The sequence below is a fragment of the Acomys minous genome (assembly GCF_964271855.1).
Source record: "Acomys minous genome assembly, chromosome: 17".
NCBI lineage: Eukaryota > Metazoa > Chordata > Mammalia > Rodentia > Muridae > Acomys > Acomys minous.
Window position 1 is genome coordinate 23,493,683 of NC_140500.1, and position 13,019 is coordinate 23,506,701.

The 13,019-nt window shown below is 41.2% G+C and overlaps 1 protein-coding gene across 1 annotated transcript in view; it reads right to left on the reverse strand.

Moving 5' to 3' along the window:
* LOC311588236 (murinoglobulin-1-like) overlaps window positions 1-1,214 on the reverse strand; it is a 52,937-nt gene extending 51,723 nt beyond the window's left edge. The window contains exon 1 of the mRNA XM_084765721.1: window positions 1,059-1,214. Within this exon, the coding sequence (XP_084621847.1) occupies window positions 1,059-1,144 (86 nt within the window). The 5' untranslated portion in view covers window positions 1,145-1,214. The remainder of the gene's footprint in view (window positions 1-1,058) is intronic.
* Window positions 1,215-13,019: the final 11,805 nt, after the last annotated feature.

Sequence of the window (13,019 nt, forward strand, 5' to 3'; positions counted from 1 at the left end):
GATGGCAGGTTGATAGCATGACAGCAGAGTGGCAAAAGGGTTATCAATTTTTGTAGTGGTAACCATTCAGCTTCAGCAGTGGTATCTACCAAGTCAGGTTTTAATGACATGTAGTGCCTTCACTAAACAGCCAGTTCTAGATGGTTTTTATTTTCTTTTAATGATTATATAGGAAGAATAACTGTTCTTTTAAAACATGTATCAGGATAGTTCTTTTTTTTTTTTTTTTTACCATTCTTTATTTCTTCAAAAATAACTCACTACCCTGTTTTTAATTTTGGGTGCTCTCTGACCTAAGATTTATAATGTGACTATGAAGTTCAGAGTTGCATAATTTACCCATGTTACACTTGAGCAAGTGCCAAAGGCTGTTTGTAAGAGTACTCTCTACATTTTCCTAGCATTAGAGATTTTGTTTCCAACTAGAAATCAACCTAACCCATCACTGAAATATCACACTATGCAAAAATATCACCAGATTGTTTTTATTTTTACCACTGTAAAATATATTTTTTCTAATCACAAAACAAAAAAATCATTCAACAATTTAACTCTAATAATGTGGACATTTTAGACACCAAACAGCAAGCTTTATCCAAGGTCTTTGATTCTAACAAGAGTGTTAATTTAGGACACAAACATACACAGTGTTCTGCTGTGCCAAAAGTCTTACCAGTACCAAGGTTAAACTATAGGCTACAGATTTCTAACCCAGAGTTTTAACTATTTAAATGCTTATTTTGAAAGTGGTTAAACAGTTTCAACACTTAATGTTTCTGATTATTGGGATTTTGGATACTACTGGTATCTAAGAGGAATGCTATTCTAAATCACATGACACCCCAGTGTAGTAACACTGATTGCTTTAGAGCTGGAAAGGAAAAGATTACATGGAACCAATTAGTACTAAAGTTAGAAAACATATATACAATAATTATTTGTTAACTAAAGAGCAAACAGGATTTAACGAGGTTTGTAGGATAAGGGACTATGAAAGAAAATGATTTGTTTTTGATTGGAAGAGGAATGCTATGGAAGAGGGCCTAGGTGGTACTCACAGATCTCCAAAGTATGAGGAAGTTGAAGGCAGGAAGGCAAGAAGAACTGAAATGAGACATGGCAGAGCCTGTGTGTTCTTCAACATGGTGTAGGAAGAAAGGACAAGAGGATGGGGCTTCTGTGTCCTCTTCCTTAACACTGTTTCCAGAGACTCCCCCAGTCTACAGAGGTCTATATACAAGTGTTCTGTGTAAACAGGAACCTCCATCCAAGGTGTCCAAATAGAACAGTGGACTTTTTTTGCAAGAGTTCTCTGTCAGTGTCACTGTGTTTAGTGGTGGCCTTGGTACAACTCAAATAGGTTACAACAGCCTCAGGAAGGGTGCCAGATAGTGGATGGTGTTGGTAAAGAATCAAGGCCATGGAAACCCATACCACATACAGAATCTGCTTATTCTGCATTAGAACAGACTTTCTCAGTCTTAATGACCAGGAAATCTTTGCAGTAGATGGCTGTCCTAGGATCATGTGATGTTTACCACGTCGCTGCTTCTACCCACCTAGAATCTAGCAGCACTCCCTGGGATGTGACGTCTCCATTCCTCTCTTTCCTCATTTGAGAGTAACTAGAGTAGTCGAGGCTGGAATTTTTCAGATTTCCTGTCTCCGATCATTCAAGCATATATTCTTTTTGGTCTTATGTGTAAAAAGGGGGAATTGTGGCTACTGTGAAAGAGAAAACTCTCACCTCTTATAAGTCACTATGTCTAAAGCTTCTGGGTTAGGACAGGAGTCCACACATCTCATGTAGAGGCACACTCTTGAAATCTTATCACTATTACAAATGTAGACTGTGCAACTAAAGGTGGCTGCTTCAAATGCTGAGGTGAGTAACATTTGGGCTACAACTCAGTTCCCTTGTAAGGACATTAAGGTATGAGTTGGGAAACACATCAGCATTTTCTACTCTAGATTATAGGGATGTATATATATTTTTAAAGATCCTTTGACATTGGCTTGATAAGAAGGTATAGTATAAGATAAATCAATTATAATATTGAGGAATTAAGTAAAAAGAAAGAATGTACTTGAAGGGTATGTAGGGTAAGCATGATAACATTTGAAAAAAGAAACAGAACTTCTGTATTTCATTGACTGACCTCTGAACCCTAGTTAATCATCAATTAGAAGTCTCACTGTCTCCTGATTTGGCCCCTTTTCTCCAAATTCCATGGAAAAAAATAATTCACTTTTTCATCTTAACTCCCCATTTATCTTTTTATTATTATTATTTTGAGTATGTCAGTGAATGGCCTCAAATTCCTGTAGGCTGATGGTAGAAGTGATAGAGATAGAAACGTAAATGGGTTCTAACAAAAAAGTATAATATCAAATGGCTGGGCATGCCATCTGAGATGGTGCATAACACAGGCTCAGAACTGACAGAGAGCTTCTTGTTAGAAAACAGACATGCTACACTGGCCTCCTAAAAATTTTTCAGTAGGAAGAAAAAGCGGTGTACAGATCTGGGACTTGAGAAAGCATCTTAAAGGTACTAGAGACCAGAGAAACACTGGCATTTCTGAAATGGAAGAACATCTTTGGAATAACAATGCTGAGGTAAGCCCAAGCTTAAATATCAGAGGGCTAATGGAAAAAAAAACTTAGAGTAGAACCTTAAATAATTTAAATAATGAAAAGATATTAAAAAAAACATGCTGGTTAGAACAATAGCTTATGTGTTGTCCTGAAAGATTGGCCAATGGCCTAACCTGTCCACTTATCTATGGTGCTGTTATGGTGTTGCAAACAGAAAGACTAGGAGTTAGACCAACTCCCTCATAGGCACACAAATAGGGAGAGGGACAACAGCTAGATTTTCAAATTTTGTGGCATATATGCCTTCAAAGTAGGATCTTATGATTCTTTGTATTTCTTCAGTGTCTGTTGTTATGTCTTTCTTTTCATTTCTGATTTTGTTGATTTCAATACTGTCTCTCTGCCTTTTAGTTAGTTTGGCTCATGGTTTGTCTATCTTGTTGATTTTCTCAAAGAACCAGCTCTTGGTTTTGTTGATTCTTTGGACTGTTTTCTTAGTTTCTAATTTGTTAATTTCACCCCTGAGTTTGATTATTTCCAGACGTGGAGCTCACCTAGATTCTCAGGGCCTGAACCGTCTGCCATAGCAGGAGAACTGTGGCTGCACTGAGCTGGCGCCTCCAGTGGAACTGAGCACTCCGCCCAGCCTGCTTCACCGCAGGAGAACTGCGGCTGCACTGAGCTAGTGCCTAGGGTGGAATTGAGCTCTCTGCCCAGCCTGTGTCACGGCCGGACAACTGTGGCCGTGCTGTGCTGGCACCCAGGGTGGAAGAGAGCACTCAGCTCAGCCTGTGTCACAGCAGGGGAGCTGCAGCCGCACTGAGGTAGTGCCTTGGGCAGAAGTGCTTGCTGAGCTGAGCCAGTGTCTCTACGGCACAGCTCACTGAGCAAACCCAGGACTCTGGGGCTGAACTGTCTGCCTAGTCCAGTTTGGGTCTCAAGGCACCACGCGACCCAAATCCTGTCCAGACTCCCCTCTCTCGCAGCAACTCCCACCGTCCACCACACCAATTGCCTCCACTGGAAGGCTCTGAGCTGCAAACCTCAGCCACCACCGCTGGTGCCGCTGGTGCCACTGGTGACACTGCTGTCTCTGCCGCTGCTGCTCTGATCCAAGAAAATCCTCGCTCCTCCTGTGTGCAGGGGCAAGCAGGTCCTCTGCACCCTGGTCCCTCTGAACCGTGGAGCACTCCTGCTGCCGTGGTGTGGGGACCTTGGTGTTCCTAGCTCAGAAATCTGTGCAATTCCCTGAATTGTTCACTAGAGCTTCCAAACATGGTCCACACTGCTCGCCACCATCTTGGATCTCCTTCAAGTCTTCTTATGATGGAGGACCACCTAATTTCACCAAAAGCTTTTTACGTGTATTGAAATGAGTATGTATAGTTGGACTTTATGTCCTGTAGTGCAGTAAATACTGATGTAGAGGCTTTTTAGTATTTTAAGGCTTAGGCTTTTTAGCTGGGCAGTCTCCAGCCAGGTATCAAGCTTAACCCATCTCATCCTGGCGTTATGCCCCACCATGTGAATAGTCCTTTCTCTCTGCTTCACTCTGTTCCATCCATTCACCTCTGTGTCAGCTGGTGAATCTCCCAGGCCTCTTTCTTTTCTCCTGGTCTTCTGTCTCTCTGTCTCTGTCTCTGTCTCTGTCTCTGTCTCTGTCTCTGTCTCTGTCTCTCTCTCTCTCTCTTTCTCTGTTGAGTTATAGAAATAACTATACCCAGATCCAGCTAGTACTTAGCGCTCCACCAGTTTAGGCATTGAATATACAGAAACACCTTCACAGAACATATCTCAACAGTGTTGAGCTTCAGTGCACTTACTAATTTGTCAAGCTTTCCTTGTATTCAAGAGCAAGAGACAGCTTGACCTTAGTGCATGATGTTTTTAAAGTGAAATTAAATTTGTGAATTTTTGAGAACTTTTGTATGTATATGCATCAAAAAATGGGTTATTTTTTGTGTTTTTAATGAAGTGTGTGTGTGTGTGTGTGTGTGTGTGTGTGTGTGTGTGTGTCCTTATTTGGTTTTGGTGTCAGGGCAACACTGGCATTTCCTTTTGTTCATGTGAATTAGGAAACATCCCTTCCCTCTCTGGCTTCTGGAACAGTGTGCGGGATATTTATATTAGTGCTTTTCTAGAGGTTCTACAGGATTCAGAAGTGCATCCATTCATCTTCAGCTCCCTTCTTAGATCACTACTGCTTCAGTCTTGAAGAGGTTAAGGTGACACCGTCTTGTCCTGACTCTCTGTCATTTCTCTTTGTACACTCCTCAGCCTTCCACCCTCACCCCAGTAGCCACAACCTTCTTTCCAATGCTTTTGAGACTGTCTGTGACCCTGACTGTGGTCCAGAACTATTAACAAAAATTATTAATGTTGTGCAGGCTAAGAAATACAGATGAGGAAGTGTAAGTGAAAAATAATTGTCATGTGGTGTCTGGAAAATACCACTAAACTCTGCAAAAGCCAGATACGGCTCGAACCCCCTCAAACACTGAGGTAAGTGTGGTTTTTGTCTTTAAAAATGCTATCTCCTTGAGCTTTGGCACCAAGAGACTTTGAGGCATGAGTTTGTTCTTTGTCATCATATAATAAAATTTTCATTGGCTTAATTAGCATAGTTGTCAATAACTATCTCCTGTGGATCATTTCTTTTTTCTTTCTTTCTTTCGTTCATGTGTGTGTGTGTGTGTGTGTGTGTGTGTGTGTGTGTGTGTGTTGAGACAAGGTTTCTCTGTGTAGCCTTCTCTGTGAGTGTGTGTGTGTGTGTGTGTGTGTGTGTGTGTGTGTGTGTGTTTTGAGACAAGGTTTCTCTGTGAAGCCTTGGCTGTCCTGGACTCACATTGTAGACTAGGCTGGCCTCAAACTCACAGACATCCACCTGCCTCTGCCTCTTGAATGCTGGGATTATAGGTGTGTGATATCACTGCCCGCCTGTAGATCATTTCACTAGGTCCATTTACATTGCTCACATTGTCTTAGTGAATCATATTTATGTCTAGAAATATATATATATATATTATATACAGTCATATGCATAATTAGAAGTTTATTATTTCTCTAGACTTTTTGCCTTACTAGAGTTTAATCTTTTAAAGTAACCCCTGTCATGTGCCACCCCACCTGTTTTGGCTGGAGGGATACACTGATATTTTGTGTTTACTGGACATAATGTCGTGTTAAAGTGTGAGTGCAGTTGTTCCCTACGGATCTAATCACTGCTTCACCCCCTACAGTCCCCACAGTCCCATTGACTGCATATGTTTGGTGTCAGGATGTTTCTTCAAGGGACTCAAATCCCCCAAATTGCCTTTGACATTTTCATAATTCAGTCCAAAGTTTTTATATTTTGTTGGGGACAATAGGCCATAACGCCAATTTTCAGCCATCTTGTCAGAGTCTGCACCTTTAAGTCTCTGTTTTTCCCAGAGCTTGCCTTTCACCAGAAACTAGCTGAGACCCTGTTGTGGGACAGAAATTAGACTAAAGACAGATGGAGATGGAGCAGCCCTATTATGGTTTAGCAGTTACAATAGACAAAGATGGAGCCATACACCTTGTTTGGCAAGATATTATGACCCTGCCTGAGATTCCCTGTGTTTTGAGAAAAGCCTGAAATTGGGTTGCTATGCCTTCTGACTTATAATGCTTCCATGCCTTTTGACTTATAAAAGCTGCTGCCTGACTAATAAAGTTTGAGAGCTTGATCAATCCTACTTGCTCTCCTACTTTATGTCTTGCATTTTCAACCGGTGAACTTCCTTCCGAGTTTTAGTTGAACCCCGCAGGCCAGGGCAATATTTGACCTAAAAGTTTTCTATTTCTAAAGATCAGCTGAGAATCCAGTAGGTTTGCTTGTTTTATTTGGGGCTATGGTCATTAGCCAATTCAGTGGATCTGCAGTAGTCACTATTCACTTTGTCACTTTGACTTGGCTTTTGATGATAACATGGAGTCAGTGGTCCTGAACCTACAAAATTTGGAAATCGTGATTCCCAATTTGGTGCTATTCAGAGATGGGGACTTTTGAGAAATTATTAGCTCAGGGGTGTAGAGCTGTCACTCACACAATTAGCATCCTTTCAGGAAAAGCCCAGAGACCTAGTTTAAAGAAGGCCATTTCAGGACGATTTTCTTGACCAATTTCACTTGCCAAAGTTGAGTGAAGAAAACATAAACAAGCTAAATAGTCCCATTTCCCCTACAGAAATAGAAGCAATCATTGATAGTCTCCCAACCAAAAAAAGCCCAGGGCCAGATGGTTTCAGTGCAGAATTCTACCAGACCTTCAAGAGCTAGCTAATACCGATACTCTTCAAGCTACTCCAAAAGATAGAAATGGACGGAATATTACCAAATTCATTCTATGAGGCCATAGTCTCATTGATACCTAAACCTCACAAAGACTCAACAAAGAAAGAGAATTTTAGACCAATTTCTGTTATGAACATCGATGCAAAAATACTAAATAAAATACTTGCAAAACGAATACAAGAACACATCAAAGATATCATTTATCATGACTAAGTAGGTTTCATTCCAGGCATGCAGGGATGGTTTAATATACGGAAATCCATCAATGTAATCCACCATATAAACAAACTGAAAATAAAAAAAACACATGATCATCTCTTTAGAAGCAGAGAAAGCATTTGATAAAATCCAACACCCATTCATGTTTAAAGTTTTAGAGAGATAGGGGATACAAGGCACTTTCCTCAACATAATAAAGGCTATATACAGCAAGCCAATAGCTAAAATCAAAGTAAATAGTGAAATACTCAATGAAATTCCTCTAAAATCGGGAACAAGGCAAGGCTGCCCACTCGCTCCACATCTCTTCAATAAAGTACTCAAAGTTCTAGCCAGAGCAATAAGACAGCAAAAGGAGATCAAGGGTATCTAAATGGGAAAGGAGGAAGTCAAATTATCCCTATTTGCAGATGATATGATAGTGTACATTAAGTGACCCTCAAAATTCCACCAGAGAACTCCTACAGCTGATAAACACCTTCAGCAAATTGGCTGGATACAAAATTAACTCAAAAAAGTCTGTAGCCTTCCTATACACAAATGACAAGCTTGCATAAGAAGAAATTAGGAAAACCACACCTTTCACATTAGCCACAAGCCATATAAAATATTTAGGAGTTACTCTAACTAAGCAAGTGAAGGACTCGTTTGAAAAAAATTTCAAAACTCTAAAGAAAGAGATTGAAGATGACATGAGAAGATGGAATGATCTTCCTTGCTCATGGATTGGGAGAATTAACATAGTAAAAATGGCCATCCTACCAAAAGCAATCTACAGATTCAATGCAATGCCTATCAAAATACCTACACAATTTTTAAAGACATTGAAAGTTCAATTCTGAACTTCATATGGAAAAACAAAAAACCCAGAATAGCTAAAACAATCTTGTACAATAAAAGGTGCTCCGGAGGAGTCTCCATACCTGATCTCAAACTGTACTATAAAGCAATAGTAATTAAAACAGCATGGTACTGGCACAGCAACAGGCTGGTTGATCAGTGGAATCGAATCGAAGACCTAGATATGAATCCACACACATATGGTCACTTGATTTTCGACAAAGAAGCCAAATCCATTCGATGGAAAAAGGATAGCATCTTCAACAAATGGTGCTGGTCTAACTGGATGTCTATGTGTAAAACAATGCAACTGGACCCATATTTGTCACCTTGTACAAAACTCAAATCCAAGTGGATTAAAGACCTCAACATAAAACCAGAGACACTAAGTCAGATAGAAGAAAAGTGGGGAAGAGCCTGGAACATATTGGCACAGGGGACAACTTCCTGAACAGAAGACCAACAGCCCAGACATTAATGGCAACAATTAATAAATGGGACCTGATGAGACTGAAAAGCTTCTGTAAGGCAGGAGACACTGTAAAGAGAACAAAGCGACAGCCTACAGACTGGGAAAAGATCTTCACCAACCCTACATCTGACAAAGGTCTAATATCCAAAATATATAAAGAACTCAAGAGATTAAACACCACCAAACCAAATAACCCAATTGAGAAATGGGGCTTGGAACTAAACAGAGAATTCTCAACACAGGAATATCAAATGGCTGCAAAACACTTAAAGAAATGCTCAACCTCCTTAGTCATCAGGGAAATACAAATCAAAACAACTCTGAGATTCCATCTTACACCCATCAGAATGACTAACATAAAAAATTCAAGTGACACCACATGCTGGCGAGGATGTGGGGAGAGAGGAACACTCCTTCATTGCTGGTGGGAATGCAAACTAGTACAGCCACTTTGGAAATCTATCTGGTGCTATCTCAGAAAACTGGGAATAGGGCTTCCTCAAGACCCAGCTATTCCACTCCTTGGAATATACCCAGAAGATGCTCCAGCACACAATAAGAAAATTTGCCCAACCATGTTCATAGCAGCCTTATTCATAATAGCCAGAACATGGAAACAGCCTAAGTGTCCCTCAATAGAAGAATGGATAAAGAAACTGTGGTACATTTACACTATGGAATACTACTCAGCTATTAAAAACAAGGAATTCCCGAAATTTGTGGATAAATGGATTGAGCTAGAAATGATCATAATGAGTGAGAGTTAACCCAGAAGCAGAAAGACTCAAATGGTATATACTCACTTACATCTGCATGCCCATGGGGCATGTCCCATGAAAGCCTTCACTTACCAGGAAACTAGGACAGAGGGGAGGACATCCCATTGAGACTCTGGATGAGAGAATCATGGGAGAATAGGAAAGTAAAAGAATCCAGAGTGTCCTAGAAACCTACAAGTAGAACATTATGGTAGGCAGAGATGGGCCCAGGGGTCCCGTTCAAATTAAGGCATCAGCCAAGGACAATACAGGTGGTAAACTTTAAACCCCTACCCAGATCTAGGCAATGGTCAGAACAGTCTCTACAACTGAGTGGAGAGTGGGATATGACTTTCTCATGTGCTCTGGTGCCTGGCATTTGACCATGTCCCCTGGAGGGGGAGATCTGGTGGCACTCAGAGGAAGGACAACGGGTTACCGAGAAGAGACTTGATACGCTGTGAGCATATACAGGGGGAGGTAATTCCCCTCAGGAACAGTCATAGGGGAGGGGAATAAGGGGAAAATGGGAGGGAGGGAAGAATGGGAGGATACAAGGGATGGGATAACCATTGAGATGTAACAAGAATAAATTAATAAAAAAATTCTACCAGAGGGGGAAAAAAAAAGAAAGCCATTTCTACATTTCAGCAGCTCTGGGGCCTGACTCCTGTCCAGCAAAGCCACAGCCTGGGCCACTGCTACAGAGGCAATTTAGTTCCTCTGTCCACATGGATCTGCCCTAGAAGGTAGGACTGTAGCTTTTGTATGTTAAAAAGAACTGAATATTATGCTAGATATTTTATTTTTGTGTTTTACCATTTAAGCTTTCAATAGTTATTTCCTTTCCCCCATTTTATTTCATCCATTCTTTGTGAATTTCATATATGTATACAATGTATTTTGGTCATACAGCCCACCTTATGTTCCTCTCCCAACATCATCTTTCTGCTTCTTTTCTTCCTCTTCTTCGGTAATCCACTGAGTCTAGCTAGAACTGTCTGTCTGCTGTTATGGTTAGGGCCACCCACCCACTGGAGCATGTTGCTCAATGTCTTATTTTTTGCCTTGTCTTAATAAAAGAGCAGTACTTATATTTATGACGTTTGCTGCCATCGTGTCATAATCATTTATTACTGCACTTGGGGGAACCTGAAGGATCCTGCTACTAGAACAAGGAACACACAGTAAACAACAAACAACACAGAGGAAATTAGACATGCACACAGCATAGTTCATATGTCTCTGATAAGAGTATTTATTCTTTAAAATGTCATTACCTTGCCCTAACCTAATTTGTGGGGGATGGTCATTTTAAGACCCCCGAGCTCAGGGTGAGAGCAGCTCCTTTCTGGCTATAAACTAGCTTTTCCAGTAAGACTACTGGTAAAGTCAGAGGAAGGCCAGCTGCTGGCGAGCAGCAGTTGTGGGAACTTTTTCCTGACTAACCACATCTTTCGCAACTTCCCTCTCTCTCTGGAATTTCTCCCCCTTCTGTGACTAGAGCAGCTGTAAAAGTAGACACCTGCTGGAACACTTCACAGTTAGCTATCCATAGCAACCCTGCCCTTGCCCTTAAAAGATTCACTATAAAAAAACCCTGTGAAATTTTTCAGTAAACAAGGTTTGATCACAATCCAGACTTGCCTCCTGTTTCTTGTGTCTCCTGTCCTATCTCACTCACAAACCCCTTCCCAGCTTCCATTTGAAGACCTTGTGTGCCGGGGCACTAATTTGAATATTTTCCCACTCCTAGTTCCACTTTAAAATAAGATGATTGTTCATCATGTCTCTTACCTAAATGGAGTCCAAAAGCAAAACAAAGCAAAACAACAACAACAAAAATGCATAAGAATCCATCCTAATCTTCTGAAAAGTTCCATTGTTAAAATCTCTTAGGAGGACTTGAGAGATGGCTCAGAGGCTAAGAGCACTGGCTGTTGTTCTAGAGGTCATGAGTTCAATTTCCAGCAACCACAAGGTGGCTCATGACCATCTATAAAGAGATCTGGTGCCCTCTTATGTCTGGTGCCATGTGCTGCATGGCAAGCACACATGCAGACAGAACACTGTATATATATAATAATTAAATCATTAAAAAAATCTCTTTAGAGATTTGCATTTTGTTCTAGAACTTATTATAATGGCACAAACAGTGTTGGCTTACGCAAAAGATTAAATAAAAATGTTGTAAGGAAGTAGAATATATTTGTAACTAGTTCTCCAAAGTTTCCACGAGACATCTTTATCCTAACTTTCCCACCACAGTTTCATTCTCCATTTGTTGCCATTCTAGACAACTATGATAATATAAGCCCCTTGATAAATAAGTCTCAACTCATAGCCCCAGCCTCACAGTGGCATAAATAAACACTGCTGGGACAACTTTTCATTTACTGAAGCAGACATCTGCCACCATCAACTCATATAGGGAACATTTTATTTTAATTGATTCCTTGTCCCTGATCTTTTAGGCTCTGTGCTGTGAGACCACAGCGGCAACAGTACAGAGCAGAGCAGAGCAAAGCTAAGTAAAATTCTTCCCTCGGGGTCATGAAAGAAACCACCAGTAAGCCAGTGAGTATGAGCCAGGTCCCACTACGCCGGTGAGAACACCAGCTAGTTCTTAAAATTTCCACCCTTTCTGAAAAGGCCCCATGAACAACTGAGGCCTTTACACCTTGGCCTTTGTGCTAAAGGCTGGGCACTCAACCTGTGGTGCTACTGGGAAGTGGGAGGAGCTTTAAAATGGGCTGACCAATGGGAGAAAGAGAGGGAAACTGAGGGAAACATGGGACTCTGCCCTTTTCTCTCTCTTTTGGATGCTGGAGTGGCTTCCCCCTGTGAGGCGCTGCCTTGTCACAGGCTGCAGAACAATAGGCTAACTATTAGGGTTTGAACCTCAAATGTCCCCACAGGCTTATGTGTGCAGACATCTGGCCATCAGTTGGCCATTTCCAGGTCAAGGGGCTGTAGCTCTTCGTGATGGGGAAAACATAGTGGCTAGGGATGTTTAGGGCCAGGGATGGAAAAACTTGTGAAATCGACTCCTCATATTCCAAACCTCAAGAAGCAGACAGAACTTGGCTGGGCTTGAATCCTCAACTTCACCCCCACTGCCTGTGAGGACCCAAATTCCAAAGATTTTTCAGCCTCAGAGAACAACATCAGATTGGGACAACCAATTACTCAAACACCCAAGTCAGGGCCATTTTGCCTTCAAACCACAATGACTTCAAGTCATCCAGTACAGGTATTTTCCTGGCACTAAAGGTCTCTCTCTGTTCCTCTGTAAGATGTGTTTCTACCTGGGTGAGTTACCTCTCCCTTTCCCACACCCACCCCTGTGTTATAAATCAAACCCACAGATATGAAAGTGGTCAAGTGTTTTTTACCATGAAGCTACCATTCCTGTCTTTTGATTTTCTGAGACTAGGTCTTGTTATTATGCCCATGCTCACCCAGGACTTACTGAGTAGCCTACGTTGCTCTTGTTTTTGCAGTGCTCTGGCCTTATCCTCCATGAATGAACTGATTCAGGCCAGAATCACCATTTCTTGCTTTCACTGTAGCCTTGTTTCACTAAGACACCCATCATGGTCTTCCTTATGGAGGTAAGGTTGCCACTGTGTTGCCCTTCATGTTCTGAGGTCTCTATTATTAAAGCAGTTGTAAAGTGTTCACATTATTAGAATGCTCTTCTGTTTGAATGTCATCTCCATTCATTGCAAATGTGGGGTATAGTGCAAGGTACTGAATGAACACGGAGTAAATTTGGATCAAAGGAAGAAAGAATCAAAGGTAGAGATTCTCTT